The sequence below is a fragment of the Sprattus sprattus genome, assembly GCF_963457725.1.
Source record: "Sprattus sprattus genome assembly, chromosome: 5".
Classification (NCBI taxonomy): domain Eukaryota; kingdom Metazoa; phylum Chordata; class Actinopteri; order Clupeiformes; family Clupeidae; genus Sprattus; species Sprattus sprattus.
In genome coordinates this window covers 8,643,455-8,662,738 of record NC_137924.1, presented here as the reverse complement: position 1 = coordinate 8,662,738, position 19,284 = coordinate 8,643,455, and the positions used below count along the sequence as shown (strand labels likewise).

The 19,284-nt window shown below is 40.8% G+C and overlaps 2 protein-coding genes across 2 annotated transcripts; one reads left to right on the top strand and one right to left on the bottom strand.

Moving 5' to 3' along the window:
* Positions 1 to 9,231, top strand: chmp2ba (charged multivesicular body protein 2Ba; the record flags this gene model as incomplete). Its single annotated transcript, XM_080839926.1, has 6 exons — positions 1 to 34; positions 3,245 to 3,336; positions 5,741 to 5,935; positions 8,527 to 8,629; positions 8,739 to 8,845; positions 9,112 to 9,231. 6 exons carry the CDS (start codon positions 1 to 3, stop codon positions 9,229 to 9,231), a joined length of 651 nt encoding a protein of 216 aa, XP_080696052.1.
* A 3,353-nt stretch (positions 9,232 to 12,584) lies between these two features.
* Positions 12,585 to 19,284, bottom strand: pou1f1 (POU class 1 homeobox 1; the record flags this gene model as incomplete). The annotated part of the gene is made up of 7 exons (XM_080839636.1): positions 12,585 to 12,792; positions 12,874 to 12,934; positions 13,393 to 13,557; positions 14,010 to 14,255; positions 16,209 to 16,307; positions 16,874 to 17,014; positions 19,143 to 19,284. 7 exons carry the CDS (start codon positions 19,282 to 19,284, stop codon positions 12,585 to 12,587), a joined length of 1,062 nt encoding a protein of 353 aa, XP_080695762.1.

The following is a 19,284-nucleotide window of genomic DNA, read 5'->3' as shown; positions in this document are numbered from 1 at the left end:
ATGGCTTCATTATTTAAGAAGAAAACAGTGGACGGTAAGTAGGATATCCTAACTTTTTGTGGAGGCAAAATATCGGTTTACTGCCAGGTAAATAGCCACAACAACAATGGAAGTAGTTAAGAATGTCTAGGTTGATGTTAAGTGAGCATTTCTGACCTGTTTATGCTGTTATCCAAGCAGGGATGCTTGCATTTTGTGAAAATCTAATAAAATATCGTTACATAGACAGGCTATTATTAAATGTATATTAATTTGTTATCATAATAAATTGCCAATGATGAAATGAGAAGCAAACGATAATCGGAAATGGAAGGGAAAAGTGGTGGTGGTATTACAGTAAGTGGTGTTAAGCACAGTTACTTACAGGCACGGGCTCTCCAGTAGGGGCAGAAAATAAGCCAGTTGATTGGTGAGATTGGTCAGGTGCCATGACCTGTCCATTTTTGAAAATCAAATGTCAACAACAGTTCAACAGCTGACAGATCGATTTTAAACACTACGCACGTGAAATGTTGGCTGTTACAGCAACAGATAATTATCAGATTGAAGTGACAAATGCTTACCAATGAACATATGAAATGAAATAAGCATGCTTGCCAAGACTGAAGGTTTAAAAAAAAAAAAAAAAAAAAAAAGTGTGTATTTAAAAAAAGCTATGTACTGTTCTTGCTTCATCCAGTCAATCAATGCCTGCAGCCCTAAAGCCCCATACACACAGCTTGCTCTGCTACACTGCTGAACTCAATGAATGAGCTCAGTTCAAAATAGGTGCACAGATAAATGTCAAAGTACCTTTGATAATCCTTTCCAGTTGCAGCTGTCTGATCAGATCTTGTCTGGTCTATGCAAATCTATTGTCTTTATGTTGCCAGCTTTCCCACTGTCCCACTCTGCAGCTACTGTAGCACAGAGTTAGTTTTCATTGCACTATATAGAAATTGAATGCCAAATAACTGAAATAAGGTCTTAATGACCAGTGTAAATCTAATCCAGTAACACTGGACTCTACAGAATCATGGAAGAAATCAACAGTTCACACCATTTTACACCCTTCTGTCAACTCTACAGTATTTTTGGGTGGTAATCTACTACTGAGTCCGAGCCTTTTTTTAGGTAGTCTGACATGCCTTGATGTTTTTGTATATTTCCCCTAAGTAAAAACATTGAGGCAAAAGTGACATTTATGATTATATTCTAGAAAACCTCAGCAATAATAACATGAGAGTAGAAGGAATGTAGTAAACAAATCTTATATTTAAATCAAATCTAAACATACCCTTACAAAAACCATAACCATATATATATATATATATATATTACATATCCCTGGATAGGGAGCGTGGACACCAACCAGTTGACATAGTAGTATCCTAATAACAGAAGCTAGATGTTGCTCTATTCTGGCCAGTGAGTGAGTATTCCCTACTTACGCGTTACCTGTCTAATGCCAGCGAGTCAGGGCTTTGCGGAGTGTCTTGAATGAGTGGATGTTTGAGATAGCCCAGTGGTGGTATGCCAGAGTATCCATTGGTTTTCTGTGTGATGGCACAGTTCACAGAGTTTTGTTAGCCGTATCCCTCCCTCTTGGTACACGTTGTTGAAGACGTCATGCTACGTATGTACGACGTAGAGCTAACAAAGCGCATGAGTCCAGTTTGGGTGGGGACAAGTTTGGGCGTACAAAAGGCAAAGCCTTTAATTTTATTTGGCTTTTTAATAAAAGTTCTCTTTTCAATATTCTTTAGTTTTCCTTTATATGTAAGACTCATTTTTAAGAACAATTCAATATTTATACTAGATTTTGATCTTGCTAAATAGGAATATTTTAGATATTGAGTTTTCATCTCTTGTCTATTCTGCGGTTTCTATTTCTTTAGCACTGGTCAGTTCTATTTGCTATTGATATGAAAATATTGAAGTTATGGTTCAGTAGTTTGGGAGACCAATGTATGCTCACTATAGTTCTGCCACAATAGTTCTTCAATATTGCATTGCCCGTTGAAGCACTCAGTGTAATGTTTTTTGGGTGGTTTTGGGGTACAGGGGTCCTGGGATATGAGGAGAGGGAGGCAGGGGCTCCTCCTGGTCTCCCTGGTGTGGGCACTGTTGCCTTTCATGAGGAGGAGCTGTGCACCGCAGGCTGGTGTGGAGTGAGAGAGAGTGTGTCCATACTCTGGAGTAGCAGAGGTGCACTGGGATACCCTCTCATCCATGTGTGTGTGTGTGTGTGAGTGTGTGTGTGTGTGTGTGTGTGTGTGTGTGTGTGTGTGTGTGTGAGTGTGTGTGTGTGTGTGTGTGTGAGTGTGTGTGTGTGTGTGTGTGTGTGTGTGTGTGTGTGTGTGTGTGTGTGTGTGTGTGTGTGTGTGTGTGTGTGTGTGTGTGTGTGTGTGTGTGTGTGTGTGTGTGTGTGTGTCTGTATCATTCAAATCATCTACATAAAGTGTGTGGGTGAGTTTTCTCAGCCTTGCCTCCAGACAAATCCATCCCCTTCAGATTGCCCCCCCTCCCTCCTCCCAATCGTATAAAGATAGTGTGTATCTCAAGGCAATATTCAGGATGTTAATGGTCTGTGTGTATTAGAAGACTCTTTCGTGGAGAGGGATGGTTGAGCAAAGTACCTTTTGTTTCCCTATTTAGTGGCAGCGATCAGAAAACATTGGCATAATATGGTCGTCTGTTTCTCTTTATGTTGAATAAGCTCTATATATTTAATTCTAGTCCATTGAAGATGCCTAAAAACATTTGTTTTTAATTGAGACTCGTAATCAAAACCATTACATTCATTTACAAGTCATATCAATTTCAGATGTTAAAATTCCTGGGTCATTACAGAGTTTTCAACCTCAGTAAGAAAAGACAGTTATTCTTACAGTAAGTTCTCCGGACTGCTCGTATCAGGGAGTATTGCCCCAACTGGAGTAAGCACCATGATCACTGGACAACCTGCATGTTTCATACTCCTGACATGCTGGCCTTCTAATCAGTGGCAGTGCTGCTGTGGTAGGCTGGTCTTGGGGTTTGTTGGAGGTCAGTGCCCTGGCGTGCTGGTTAATATGTTGCCTCAGTTAGATAGCACCTGCCAGGCAAACTGTCCACATATGTCCTAGTACAGAGGCCTGTGATGGAAGAGACAGCCCCTGAATGTTTTGCAAGACAACATTAAAATCAGATGGTTTCTGATCAAATAAAAATGATAGAGGAGGCATATTTAATATTGTTGCGTCCAAAACCTTTCTTTCTTCAGATATCATTAAGGAACAAGGCAAAGAGCTGCGAGGGACCCAGAGGCAGATCACTCGGGACAGAGCCGCTTTGGAGAAGCAGGAGAAGCAAATGGTAAGTAGTAAAGAGATGCTTTGACCATCTACTCTACTGTGCTCCTACATGAGGCTGCGATGATACATAAAGCCATCAGAATTAACCTTTTAAGCTCCATTGGGGGTCAGCCTTCTTTGTTTGTGATGTGGAACATGAAATAGACAGATCGAGAGATAGATGGAAAGACATGTAATGGATTCATCTATTTCAAACTATTTTTATCTGTGTTTTTACAGATTCATCTGAGTTAAACTGGGTTAAATGTAGGAATTAAGTTTAGTCACACCCTAGAGTGATACTCATAAGATGTATCAGTGGAGTCACCCTATCCATCTTTATTTTTTTAATTATTTTTTATTTGAATAATTACTAAAGGAACTTGTGGCTCTTCATGTGCTAAAGTGCAGATGAATGTAGCATGCATATAATTACCCCTCGGGGGGTAGCCCGGGCCCTCCCTGGCACAGATTGTCTTTTAATTAATCTACTTTTTGGGCTTTGTTCTTGGTCTGAAGAAGTCCCATGCTGGAAGTGACCTATATTGAAAGTTGCCACACGTGTGGTAGCTTCATTTGTGAGTCCTTCAGTGTTTTGTTGATCCCTCTGGCTTCTACTCATCTCTATTAAACGCAGGGGGGAGTTTGATGGTGCAATGCACTGAAGTAATACATTAATTAAGACCTCTACTTTACTGTTCTTGCACAAAGTGCATATTTGTACATGGTGCTACGCCTAACTCTAAAGCACATTTAACACAGTGTTTTTTTTACATCGTACTAACGCTAACTCTTAAGTACATTTAACAGTGTTTTTTTTGTGATATATACAATCTCATTTGTGCCAAAGACTACTTCTAAAAACATGGGGCCCTCTGCTTTTGATCATTACAGAGAGAGGTGTATTATTTTGCTATAAAATGCTAATATGTGTCATTAGAATTGTCATTAGAAATATTAGATATTATAAATAGAATAAAAAAGCACAGATGATTTCCTGGAAATAACAAAGTGATTAATCTTCTGATTTGTCTATTCTTCCCAACGTCATGACTATTCCATTAGTCTCCAGACAGGATCCATCTCCATGTCTCACACATCTGTCTTTCCCTCCTGCTCCATTTTCCCAGAGTGTGTGACAAAGCCATAAACCATTCTCAAAATTTAAAAGCCAACAAACCTGTCTGTCACAGAACACCAAATTAGGGCATCTTTCTAGTACTGTAGACAGAAAAAAAAAACACATCTGAACTCCTCTCCTCTTTTGTCTTCTTTTCAAACTTGTGACAGAACAAGATGAATCTTTTGTTTTTCGTGAGTAAAATAGGGCAATTCTGCTCGTCCCTGTTCCTAATGCTGAGCTTTTTCTTCTGCTTAGCCAGCATATGTGATGCTAAACTGTAGCCGCGGCAGCAGCAGCAGCACCTGCTTTATGAGTGCCATCATCACTGTGTACGCCAAGGGCTCATTCCCCATTTAGCTCATCAGCAGGACTATATCTGAGACTGTCAGGTGCTCCCGGCTCAGGAGACATCCTTTTACAAACATTAATAAACAAACATGCCTCACATTCTTGGTTATGAGCCTGGCTAATGGCAGTTGGCACATCCACATTTAAATCCATTATATCACTCCATGCTGACATCTGCTAGTGAACAAATAGGCAAATGTGTCTTTTTAGCTTTTGCTTATCTGGCATCTCAGTCTAGGTCTGTGTTTAGAACTGTTACAGCTGTCTTCACATCACCAGCGCTGCAGGCCCAAGCACCTGCTGGTTCTAAAAACTGGCTACACCATTTTACAAGATTCCTTTGAACATTGAATTACTCTTTAGACGTCATTTCTGAAATAGCTTTATGTTATTTACCCCTAAGTTGAGCCCAATAGTCAGGCGAGTAGAGTGCCCTGCTCTAGATGGGAAGCACCACTGAGAGCAGGGCAGCCGCAACGCTGATGGGGTCGCTGCCTTAGTCCCAGGGGAAAGATTTGTTAATGCATCCCCCAACACACACACACACACACACACACACACACACACACACACACGCTAAACACTATCATCGGGCGTTTACACGTTAATGCATATGTTTAAGTGCATTCATGGAAGACCCTCAGGGAAGAAAGGGGGTGTTGTTTTTATCCAATTACAAATGTAAAGAGAGGCAGACTTCTGACTCCACAATGGTTTTGTTAGCTGTTAGCTCATGTTCTATCCCATGTCCTGTTTGGTCGCTCTCACAGATCTACAGTTCATGAACTTTGACTTTGACTTACTGAACTGACCAAAAAAAAAAACAGTTACGTTTTTACCGTTGTTGTAATGTAAGAACAGTATTAGAACAAACAGCACTCTGCACCATGAACTATGTACTCTTTTATTCACCCGATAGGTTATGAAACCATCTGTTGTCCCTTTTTGTGAACAGGAACAGGAAATAAAAAAGATGGCCAAAACAGGTAATCGGGAGGCCTGTAAGATCCTGGCCAAGGAGTTAGTCCAGCTGAGAAAGCAGAAGAACCTCACGTATGCTGTGAGTTCAAAGGTCACCTCTATGTCGACCCAAACCAAAGTGATGAACTCCCAGATGAAGATGGCAGGAGCCATGTCCACCTCAGCCAAAGTAAGAAGCTCATCTGACATATCACATCATTACTGCTCATTGGCTCCATTCTCAGGTTTAATGGGTTTGGATAAGAAAGGATTAGTGGAGTGGGTGACATTATCAGTCCTATTTTCATGACTTTCTCAAAAGGAAGCCTGAAAGACAATGGGCCTCATTCTCGAACTTTTTCTGTAATTCTTCAGAAATGTTTCTTACACGACTTCGCAAAAACAACGTTAGAGAAACGCTTCCGCTGCATTCCCGCACGCTTGAAAATGTGTTCATAAGCAGCCGAAGTCTTCTCAGCTGGGTTCCTTCCGATTAGTTTCTTAGATTGATGCGCGTTCTTGTGAAAGTGGATTTGCATACATACACGCCCTGCCAGCTCCTTATTAGGAGACACAATTTTAGAAACGTGTGCTGTCGCAATCTCCCGAATCCACCTCGTAACAGGTGTTCATTAATAAGGTGGAGATATTGTATTACGTTGAACGTCCGAAGTCCGTAAAACACATAAATTTAAGTAGTCACTTTTTTTTTTTTTATCGAAAAATAGGCACCATAGGTGTGAAGACCGGTCCCGAGTAGTAGTATAAAATGCAATAAGTTCATGCCTTAGTTCTTAGAGATTGGGTTTAGTGTTTATTTATTTATTCACTTACATTTGCAGTGTTCATGTCATTCACATTCAGTCACTTAGCAGACTCCAAAGTGACGTACAAGGGAGAGAACAGTCAAGCTACGAGCCATATAGACCTAGTGTAACAATAAATACTACCTCGTAGAATTATGACTATAAATGTGAAACGTAATTGTTATAACAAATATTCTCGTATTTATTACTATAATTATTTTAATCCGAGGATGTCTGTAGAGTTGACGTGAACGCAATCACCAACGGGTTCTCACAAATTCAACCGTTAACCCTACTGTAATACGGAGTTTTTTCAAATGTCATTCCTCAACGTGATTCCTCAAATAACCACAAGATGGCCCGTGGAATCGCATTTGAGAAGATCCCGGCAGAGTTACGACTGCTATTTCGCGTTCTGAAAGTCGTCTGAAGTTCAGAAGAAAGCACAGAAGAAAAAACTATGGAGAATGCAAATGTTTTCCTAAATGTTTCCGAAGTGGAGTTCCTTCTGAAATCCTTCTGAAAGTCTTCCCAACTGCTGTCGAGAATGAGGCCCAATGTTATTGTTAAACATGTTTGTACCCAATTCTTAGAGACATTTGTAGTCTGGTTTTATGTACTTGATTTCAGCGGGTCTATGTGGATACTTTACAAAAAAACTCACTAAGCACAGTACATCAGAAGAATTCTTCGGGACATAATTAGTATAGTGTGCAGTGTCTTTAAATGAAATGCCTTTATTCTTAGGGACATAATTAGGATAGTGTGCGGTGTCTTTAAATGAAATGCCTTTATTCTTAGGGACATAATTAGGATAGTGTGAGGTGTGGTTGGTAGAGGGGCTTATCTCTTGCTAGGTTATTAGCTCTCTTGCTACCCATGGGCTCATATTTACAGTGTTGCTAGCTTGCACAAATTCACACACTCTTTTGTGTTGCATATCATACAATATTATTTCTTAGTTACCAGTTCACACTCACCCACACATTGCAATAACTATTTGGGTGTATCAGAGTCTGATAGTATCGTTTTAATTGAATTTTGAAAAGGTAACAAAGGAGGTCAATATAAAAAATCTTCCTTTCTCATGCTATGGGCATGTAAATCCATCTGCGACTGAAATAGTGTAAACGTGGAGACACATATGGCATTGCCATATTCTGTTGTAAGAGCCTAAAGCCAGCCATTAAAGTAAGAGGCAGGAGCAATGCTCCAGTCAGCCCATGTGCTCTCTCCCCCTGTAATAGTCCTTGAGTACAGCACAGAGGAACAGCAGCAGAGCTGTGGTAGCAGGGTCTAGTGCCGTGTACTAAACAAGGCTCTTATATGAACAGATCCCTCTGTAGGCTCGCCAGGCAGTTAAAAGCCAGGTTTGTAAAATATGCAAATGAATACTAATTGAATTTAGTCTCTGGCTTCTCGTTTGTGCCCCTCTCTCATCAGCCCTCCCTCTCTCCCGTAGGTCCGTGTGAGTGTGTGCATGTGTCTATTGCCTGTGTATGCACTAGTTCAGTATAGCTAACGTGGGCCGTGTTGAGAGTATCACACAGTCATGCTTTGTTGGTGCCACAGAATGGAGGATGGTATTAAAATGTCCTCCTGTCTGTATGTTAGTGTCCTGGGAGCTGATGTCAGCCACAGATGTTTTAGAGTGCAGTAAATAAGAAATGGGGTTTAATGAGGCCATGTCAGAGAGAGAAGGAGAGAGGAAGAGACTGTAGAAAGAAATATGGCTCTTTGCTCTCTGTTTCTCCTCTGTAGTGATGGGGTCTGGGCTAGTGTCATGTTCTCACATAATGAGACAGACCTGATAAGATTCATAGTGGTATGCATCCAAAACGGATTTCCACATCTCATTCATGCTACCTATTGTGTTTATTTATAGTATGTGTGATGTTTATCTGTGAGGGCCAGATTGCAAGAAATATTTTCTCTGATATCACAGAAATCATGTGATTCATTTTTTCCCCCTAAGACTATGCAAGCAGTAAATAAGAAGATGGACCCCAAAAAGACCTTGAAGACTATGCAGGACTTTCAGAAGGAGAACATGAAGATGGGAATAACAGAGGACATGAGTAAGGGTCATTCTACTCCCTGGTCATAATGCATCTCCTGGTTTAGCCTGCAGTATGAGTATGTAAGGTGCAATATGATATTTCATCTAAGGCCTTCTTTACTCCACAGTCAATAACACGTTGGACGAGATCTTTGAGGAATCGGGGGATGAAGAGGAATCCCAAGATATTGTGAGCCAAGTTCTGGATCAGATTGGAATTGAGATATCAAGCAAAGTACGTTTCTACCGTCAATTTCTGCCTGTATGTTTATATTTCTCTTTCTCCCACTGTTAACCAGTGTTGCCCACACATCCTGTGCTGGTGTTTATCATCAAGCAGCTGATTCACAGTGCACTCAGTCCAATGAATATGTCAAAAGCAGCCATAACAGTTCCTCTCTTGTTGGAGGCCAAATTAACAGTTTTGCTTGCTTTGTGTGAATACATGCTGACCCATTGTGTTAATAAATGCTGACCCATTTCTCTGACGCTATTGTGCAGATGTCAAGAGCTCCAGCAGCAGGCAAGTCGCCCCTCCATTCATGCAGGAGCAGACCCACCTCCACCGTCCTCTCAGATGATGAGATTGAGAGGCAGCTCAAGGCCCTAGGGATGGACTAACCATCTCCTGACACCTTCTACCAGTGCAAACTCAAGAGTGCTTCCACAGCCAGCAGCTCACTTACCTGTCATGACATGAAGCGAGTTGGGCATGGAGGTGGAGAGGGGTGGATGGGAATGAACTGATGAAAAATAACTCTCCCAGGATGAAGCAGATATCTGATGCTCTGTAGAATAGAGAGTGGGTTGAGTTTGATGGGGTTCTCCTGGATGGATCTTTTGAGGATTCAGTAGTAAGGTCAACATACGACAGACTGCTCATGCTCTCCAAATGAATAATGATAATAACTGTTGGGAAAACATGGTTCTATGACACCATGGTTCTATGGACTGTCAAATGTGATTTTAAATATCACATTTTAAATTTAAAGTTCCTGAAAAAAAGACAGATTTTTTTTTACTTGGCTGAATGTGTTTAGCTATCCTCTGGTTAAGTTGGGTCTACTGAGTGTCTTTCATAACTGCATCCATGCATGGGCTTCTGTGGGATGTAGAGCTCTTTTTTACTGGTAGAACTGACAGTATTTGTGCATTAACACTCTTTATGTTTTGTCTTTATAGGTATTTCACTGTGAGTATTAATCCTGGTTGTGCTTGATAGTACTTCCTTTAACTCTGACTCTCACTCTAAATGACTTGATCAAAATGTATTTAAAAAATGAAAAGAGAGGTTTTGCATGAGTCATGAATAAAATGATGAACTGTGATGAAATGCTGGGAAGAAGCAGGCGGGTGGGGCTTTGGCCTTGTGGTAGATCTACCTCCTGCTGCTTTGAGTTGAGACCTGTTCTTGTCAGCCTGAGAACAGAAGATCTGATGATTGTAAAGGTCTATCTAATGGTGGTGCTGAGGTTCATGTAGGTCTTTGAACTAGATGGAAAGCCCAAATGAATACCCAGTAGGTCAGGAGGTTATGTCTGCAATGTGTGAAAGGCTGTGGTGACCCCTTACGTATCATACATGGGCAGGTCTAAAGGCAAGCAGTGCGTATGAAATTAGAGTGTCATTTCTCCTTCTCTTAAAAAGCCATCTGTAGTCTTACCTCTACACAGTGCATCCTCAATGTTGAAAGACATCCCTGTTACATATCACCCACAGATAAGCACTGTGGTTTGGGAAGACACCATGAAAGTGGAGTGAATATATAGAAGATGATGATGATCAGAATGGCTAAAAATACAAAAGTACAAAATGAGACTATAATAGTCTTGCATAGGTGTGACTTGACTGCTCATTTTGTTTTTGATAATAATCTGCTGTTGCTGAAAAAAGTAATACCTAGGGCTTATGTTAATTTATTGTCTTGTCTTATAACTTGATATCTGTGATTTTTAATGTTGGAATTTTGATTACATGTTATGTTCATATGGTATGTTCAATATACTGAGCATATTAATGTACAGTTTGTTTGGCTTTTTAATGAATAAAACAATTTGCCTTTGAGACATGCTAAATGTACCTCTCTTTAATTCACTTTAAGTTCATTATATTATTACATTTGAGTTATATTTGCAGACCTAATTGAGATTATCTGTGATGTATTGCTTAATCGCCCTAAAGAATAACTGATTGAGCCCTCCCTTATTGAATCTCTGACTCATAATGGTTCATAAAATGCATTTCAATCTCAGCTCACTCTCAGTCAGATAATTCGATTAAATTTCAATTACATTTTTATTTATTTCAAATACATGGATAAACGGTTTTCAGTAGACACACATGCCAATGCTCTTTCTTGAATATATTCCCCGAACCTTTATCCAGGCTGTAGCCAACAGACGAGGTCCATGGATGCATCCGGTCTTGATTTGTTCTTTGGTTGTCTGAGATCTTAATTGCATGCAAGAGGAACGTTTTACGGTCATATATTTCCACTGTGTTATGTTCCCTTTTCCATTCATTTTTAAGGTCCTCTTAGGCGGCTTTTAAATTTTCATAACATCAGAAGAATTGATAAAGAAAGAAACCATTCTTTTTACGAGGCCAGTAATGAGACCCTGAGTACCTCAATAAATCTAAAGTCTTAAACTCTTGACACTTTAAACAAACCCAATTACCAATACTATTACTCTTTGACCAGTCTTTTCTTTTGTTGCCTGGATATAGAAATACTCACATAGCATATCTTGTAAGAAAGCTGCATTATTCAATACAATTTCACAGCCAAACTACTTATCATGTTTTGTTTTTGAGGTTGACTGTAATGTAATCATCATACCATATTTATGGTAATCAATGGATTTCAAGAGGATGATATGTGTTGATACACTGGTGGGTCGTGTTGACAGAATCCATAACAGTGTTGATGACCCCATATATCTTTCTCACACATAGGATAACATCCCCAGGTGAAGATGTACAGAGAGAGTGAGGACTTCAGAGTTTCATTATCCAAGAGAGACGTCTTACTATGGATGTGTGACATAAACCTAGAACAGCTGTCCTGGGCCAAGCACTTGGACCAGTATATTATCTTGGAGATCATCCACTGTGGGGACATCTTCTATTCCATTCTGAATGCAGCTTGCTGTGTTAGGGTGAAGCCTCTCGTGAAATGGAGGAAAAGAGGCTGCTGAGGGCTTGGCTACATCCAACACATTTTTCAAAGAAGGTTTTAATAATGAACCTGTTCGAATAGATGGGGCTCATGGTATATATTACTGTACTCTACCATATTAAACATTTGAGTTGATTAACTATACACTCTATACAGTATTGTGTGAATGCTAGGTGTGGATGAAGAAGATAATACCTATATCGGTTCTCCATTAAAAATCCATGAAATTCATTCAGAATTCATAATGCAACATAAAAGAGAAGCCAAGTCTTTTATTAATGTGTTTAATCACAATGCATACAGTATCATACTGATACAGGTATGCACAAGAGATGCATAGAAATGGCATTTGTTTCTAAATCATTTTGTACTTCTGTAATATCAAACTACATATTAATACCATATATTAGATTTTTTTTCTTTTTTAAATAAACCAACAATCCGTACATGTGAAATGTATTATCACAATTAAATAGACAGGGATTGTCATTATGACACAGGGATTGTGTAAACATGAAATGCATTTGAGAACAGTTTGGATCAGACCATAATTTGGCACACAATGCTTTTTCAGAATAAACAGTATGCACGGTATCAATTGAAGTTCATGTTTTTTATACATCCAGTATCCAAGTGAAGCTTACACTATGTCACCATTTTGTAGTCCGCCCTTGTAGTCGCTCACAATAGTTTAAAGCTAAACCTATTTTTCCATAGCTTTGGCACCAATATTCCTGAGGTTTATCTTTCCTGTGCCATGGCAAAGTCTTCACAGAGGCGTCAGAGAGGATGATGTCTACCTGCAGGAGTGAGCGTCTTTATTGAAGAAAGAGCTGTGGTGCAGGTTGGTTTTGACGCGTTTCTCCCGTTGCCGGCGGTTACAGAACCAGACGCGCACCACCTCTTTCTCCAGGTGCAGCCCCTCCGACATGCGCACGATCTCCTGTGAGGACGGCTTGTTCTTCTCCACGAAATTCCTCTCCAGGGCCTCTTTAGCCCCCATACTGTGCACAGAGGAGAATAAGATATTAATGTGCTGACGTGCAAATTTAGAGAAGATGAAAGCTCTTCCCGGCAGTGTTTACCTGATGGTTGTTCTCCGCTTCCGCTTTCTCTCGTGCATGCCCATCTTTTCATTAAGCAGAGCTGTACAGGCAGAAACGGCTCACATTAACATTCAGTTTGGCCTAAGGGGAGAAGCCTTGCATTGTTACACATCATTACTGATCAGCCACCGTGCCACATGCATTAGAGTCCATTTCTGTTCATGCCGTCATAGCAGATTATAACAAGTTATAATCTTGTTATAATCTGAGAACAGTGGGGTCATTCCTGTGTATTTCCATGACCTGTGCTGTTCCTTACATTTACATTTAGCAGACACTTTTATCCAAAGTGACTTACAAGGATGTATACACATTTTTACATTGACACTGATGGCAAACTGCACATCAGGAGCAATTAGGGGTTCAGTGTCTTGCTCAAGGACGCTTCGACAGGGAATCGAACTAGCAACCTTCTAATTACTAAACAACTTCTCTACCTCCTGTACCACCATCGCCCCCATGAGCTGTGCTGTTCCACACATTCACACGATAACTCACCTCCAGCCTGTTCTGCCTCCTCCAGCCACTTGGACAGGATGGACTTCAGCTTACAGGCGTTTTTGAAGCTGAGCTGAAGGTTCTCGAAGCGGCAGATGGTGGTCTGGCTGAACTCCGAGCCGTGCACAGCAGCCAGAGCCTCACCCACATTGGTCTGGGTGTAACCTGTCAGTCGACAGAATAAGCATTCAATCAATGTCATCTAAGAGAGCCAATGATCTACATTTTACATTTACATTTACATTTCGTCACTTAGCAGACGCTTTTATCCAAAGCGACTTACAAGGATGTATACACATTTTACATTTATACACTGATGGCACACTGCACATCAGGAGCAATTAGGGGTTCAGTGTCTTGCTCAAGGACGCCTCGACAGGGAATCGAACTAGCAACCTTCTGATTACTAAACGAGCTGAATGTATCCCTGACAATTGAAAAGCAGGGACACCCCTCTCCCAGCATTAGTGTTTAACTTGAGTTGCACAGCAGTACCCGTCACTCAGTGACACTAGCACTAGCAGTACAAATGGATGGTTGTATTGCTTTGACTGTTAAACACTTCGCCCTATCAAACCGTGTGCATGAAAACATTGTGATGGGTATTCAGAACAAACCCAGCTTGATCCGGCGCAGTTTGAAGTCATTAGCAAACTTCTCCAGCTCACGGATCTGGGGTGAGTCCATGTCAGGGGGGTCCTCTGGGGGCCGGCTCTTCCGGCGCAGCTCTTGTTTGATGTCGCCCAGACACGTCTCCTCCGTGAGCAGCGCCTGGGGCAGCGGGGGGAAGCCGTGGCTCAGTGCACATGACCCCCCTCCCAGGCTGTGCTCCGGGAACTTGTACAGGCATGGGGCCAAACTGCCTTTTGAAACAAATTCAGACAAATTTTAGGGAACATTTTGGGGCAACACCATCCGGCTTGATGCTCTTTTGGCCCCTGCTGAGCACTGATCTAGACTACATGCCCAAGGAGTCCCAGAACACTACATTATTCAGTGCAGGCAAAGGGCTATAACTACTAGATCGCCTCGAAGCATACACTGGGCACACTGACAGATTCATATAAATGAAGAAATAGAAGTGAACTACAATGGCAAGCCCCCGATTGAACAGTGCATTTTTTTTTTTTTACATGAAGGAGCCAGAATCAGTGTTTCTAATGGTAACACTACACTCTTGTGGTTGGTTTGAGAACAATTTGGTTAAACTTGGTAAAATTGTGCCATACAAATAATTTTATTTTTATATTTGTGAATATATATTTGTTTTTAAAATATACAAAATAAGATGCCTTGGAACCCATCAATCGTCAATTTTTCCTCGGTTTGGTTCTTAGTCATGTGACATTGACAACAGTCAAAGTTTATTGTAATGAGTCAATAATTCAAACATGCTCAAGGTTATAATATAGTGGTTTAATTATTTTGCAGTTTAGTTTTAGTTTAATTTCTATTTTGGCTTATTTAAGTGTCAGTTTTAGATTTAGTATTTTAAGTAAAATTATCTACGATAAGTGCATTTTGAAAAATGTTCTATTAATTACTAAAGATGTCAACATTTCTAAACACATTTTAACTAACATATGCAAAACATTTGTTTCAGACTGGAAGCCTGATAAAGATACAGTGTGTGATTCAGTTTCAGTTTCGAGAAAAGTTGTTGATATTTTGTGCTCAACAGCGAATCAAATGACACCCCTCTCTTCCGTGCCCCTGAACCACCGTGTTGATTGGCTGGGATGGTTAAGCTCAGTCTGAGCTACTTCCTCTGTTTCCCATTTAGTGTTTTTTTTTGCATAAACACTGAATGGATAACTTAGATAGAGGACCGTGAGGAGCTAGCTGAATTTGACAAGTGTACTGTATTAAGTGTACGGTATTAAGGGGAGTGTATGGAATCACGGACTATACCTTTAATACACATAACTCAACTAATCAACTATTAACTCACTTCTTCACTTGATAGTAAGGCCTTCCATTAATTGAGTGTAAGTCCTGACATGCTTTATGTGACACCTACCCACCGACCCGACCACCCACCCACCCAATGACAACTATTTTAAACAAAATGATTTATGTCTTTTCTATGCAACCATTATTAGGTTAGTTTATTCTTAGTTTTATGTTTTCTTCGGTTAAATTATTTTATTTCAGTTTATGAAAATGTCAGAAAACCAATAGTTTTGGTCTTGTTTTTAATTTTAGTTTACGATAATAACCCTGCATATGTTTTTTTTTTTTTTTTTTAATCCTTTGAGTGTAGAGTGCATTCTGGCAGTAGTTAAAACATACTGTCTCATGTGTAGTCAGGGGGATCAGATGGACACACACTACTGGGTAAATTGGCCTTCAGGGAATGACAAGATTCAGACGTCCTCAAGCCATTGGTCACCTGCAGGGCACTCATCATTCACACATGCAGATTGCCTTCACAGTCGGGTTCTGAGGTGAATGCTTTCTGCCATGATAGTACAGTTGAGTGATTTACCCTCTGTCAACACTGGGGGGTAGCATGACGACAAGAAGCGCCTTACCATACATTAAACAAAGCCATTTTTGTTGTGAAAAAACCTGGGGTCAATTTGTATGATTAATGCATGATTTTTAAAATCTATTCTTTGCACAGGAACACCCACTGATGTCCTTCCCATGTACCAGGAGGAGGGAGGAGGAGGAGGAGTTTTCACTATCCACAAGCGCAAGGATTTTCAATAGAAAGTCTCCATAGTTTTAGTATGATTTGACTTCAATTCTAAAGAGTGAATAGTAGAGTAACTGCAAAAAATGCAAACCGCGTCCTTCGGTGGTTGGTCTACCTTGTAATGAGTTGGCTCCGTTGACCATGTTGTGGTGGGGCATGCTACACGTCTGTAGGATACGGGTCTGTGAGATGCTGGCCGAGAGCATCTCCTGTGCTGTGTGGAAAGGGATAAGATAGATTGATAAGATAGATAGATAGATAGATAGATAGATAGATAGATAGATAGATAGATAGATACTTTATTGATCCCGAGGGAAATTAATGTCATCCAGTAGCTTACACTTAACTCACAAACATACATACATGAATCACAATAAAGACAATACACACAATACACACAGGGAGAACATGTACACAGGGAGTGGGGCGTTTACAGGTACAGGATAGTAGTGAAAAGTAGTGCAAGAGTGTTCATGTGCATGTGTGGATAGTGCAAAGAGTCCTGTGCTTGTGTGTGTGAGGATAGTGCAAAGAGTCCTGTGCTTGTGTGTGTGTGGATAGTGCAAAGAGTCCCGGCTTGTGTGTGTGAGGATAGTGCAAAGTGATATAAATAGTAAACACCAAAGTAAAGACTGGCATTGTAACCATAGCCAGTGAACACACCCCACCCCTGACAGCCCCCCGCCCTCCCACTCTCCCACCCTTCTGACCTGGGTCACAAGCAGCCAGTAATGGAAGCCCAAGAAGCCCTACAAAATAAAGTGCACACTGTGTCCTCACCTGCCATCATCCCGTATGTGGTCTGCTGGTTGCTATAGTGACACGGAGGCATGGGATAGTGCAGCCCAGCTGATGTGTTGCCAAGGGCAGAGGTGGACAGGTGCATGTGAGAGCGCTTGGAGGACTGGACCAGAGACAGACCTGAGGACACATCAAAGAGAGGAGAGGAGACCCATCAGAACACACCATTACAGGAGGAAGAACAGATCACCAGTCATTAACTTTCCAGAAACTGCAATTTCCAGATCAGTGAAATTAATTTCAACATCATTACAAATGACAGAAGGCTGACACTGACAAAAGAGGAGGCCATCAATGACTGGTTTAGACAAATATACAAATGAAGGAGATGCACTTTAGTAGACCCAGAGTGTTATGATCAGTAAACCAGACTGAGACCAATCCTCAAGCTGTGACCTCAACATTGATTCAAATCCAGTGCATTACCTTTATTGCTGACTATGACCAGGAATCTGAATAAACGTTAAAACTCACAGCCTGCAGCCACAGTTGAACACATTCTAGCATCAGCTAATAGAATCACTTTTTGTAATTTAGTTAGTAAGTAATCTACACTATATGTATACTATAATGTTAACACAACTTACACGTGGCACATTAATGCCCCAATTTCTTTTGTTTTGTTGTTTGTTCATGTTTTTCCACAGTGAATCATGGCTGTGCCACAGTATTCAAATGTGTCCATTCAGAAACATGGCTCCAGGCAACAAACCATTAATACAATTTACAAACAAACAGTAAACAATTAGGCTGAGTCAAAGACTACCACAGTCTCACTGAAATGTTAACCTCAGACAGACAGTGAGTCATAGTAGAATTATATACACCACTTAGATGCTGTGCTCATCTCGGAGACAGAGGGTTTATTTTAACTGCTGCTACCCTGGTTTGTTCAGCTCTATGAGGTTCTTATGCTTTGCTATGATTCATTGATAAAACGATGTAAATACATATCCGATATAAACATGGTTGTTTATGGTCCAATCTAAGTAAAAAAAAAAAAAAAAAACTAATCCTGTATTGTTTTTTTTAACCCATGAAAGCAACAGGCTAAAAGCAATGTAGTCTTAAACTTAAAGATATTGTTAAATGGGTTTTTGTAGGTAGCTTTTAGAACACATCACCACACACACACACACACACACACACACACACACACACGGTAGAAAGCTAGCTACCTTTAATCACCACATTGCCATACACATGGTCGAAAGCTAGCTAGCTAGCTTTAATCACCACATTGCCATATATACATGGTCGAAAGCTAGCTAGCTTTAATCACAACATTGCCATATACACCTGGTGGAAAGCTAGCTAGCTGTAATCACCACATTGCCAAGCAATTATCGCCTGTAATGTTTAAATTATTGAGGACTATGCAACGATAGCGTCACTCTAATTGAAAAAAGGTCTACTGAACGTTCACAGCAAAACAAGAGCTTGAGCTTAGCATAGCAAATTATGTATCTTGTTTTGCATTTTTTGGTGGACACTTAGCAGGCTGGTGGCTTACCGACAGCAAAGCACATGGGGACAATAACTGAGCCCTGTCAGGTGCTTTGTTCAGCTGTGCAGTAGGCTACCAAACGAATGGCAGTGTCTGTACCATTAGAAGCAGGAGATACATGCTAATTCAGTACTTAGGACTCTGTAGAGCTCTACCCTGTGGGGGGAGGATTCCCCTGGGAAGAGTCTGTAATGACATAATCAAACATGTCCCACTCACCCACACATCCTCACACTTATTACATCTTTCCACATACATGCCTCTCCACTCTCCCTCTGTCACTTTGACTGTTTCCTGTCTTCCCTCCCCACCAGTGCAGCCTCATTCCAGCTGTCAGCTGCCCTCAGGGAGAAACCACTTCACTGATAACTGCTTGCCTACCAGCACTAGAAACATTCACAGTTCATTTATAACAATCTCCTTGGCGTCCTCCCACTCATACTCAAAGGTGCTGCAGAGCATTAAGCATGCAAATGTTTGCCTTTTCTACAGAACCAGAAGTATTACTTGTCTGAACAAATCGTTAGTTGCAATAAAATAAAATAAAGCAAAACATTATAGTAATGTAATAATAAGTAGCAAAATGAATAGTTTTATACATAATTACATATGTTGATGAGTAAAAAGATATTGTAAAATAGGATTGGAGAAAGAAGCCATTTTGGTGTTTGGAGTCACAGAGTGGACCAGAGGGCATCTCTGAAGCAGGCCAGAGTGGCACCTTGTGAAACCGGGGCTTACCTGCAGACACCATGTTGCTGGCGTGGCTGCTGACGGGCAGGCATTCCCCAGCGCTGGCATGGTGCATGAGCAGAGGCAGGGCAGACGAGTCCCCTGCCAACGTGGTGAAAGAGTCCGCTGCACTAAACGCCTGGCATGTCAT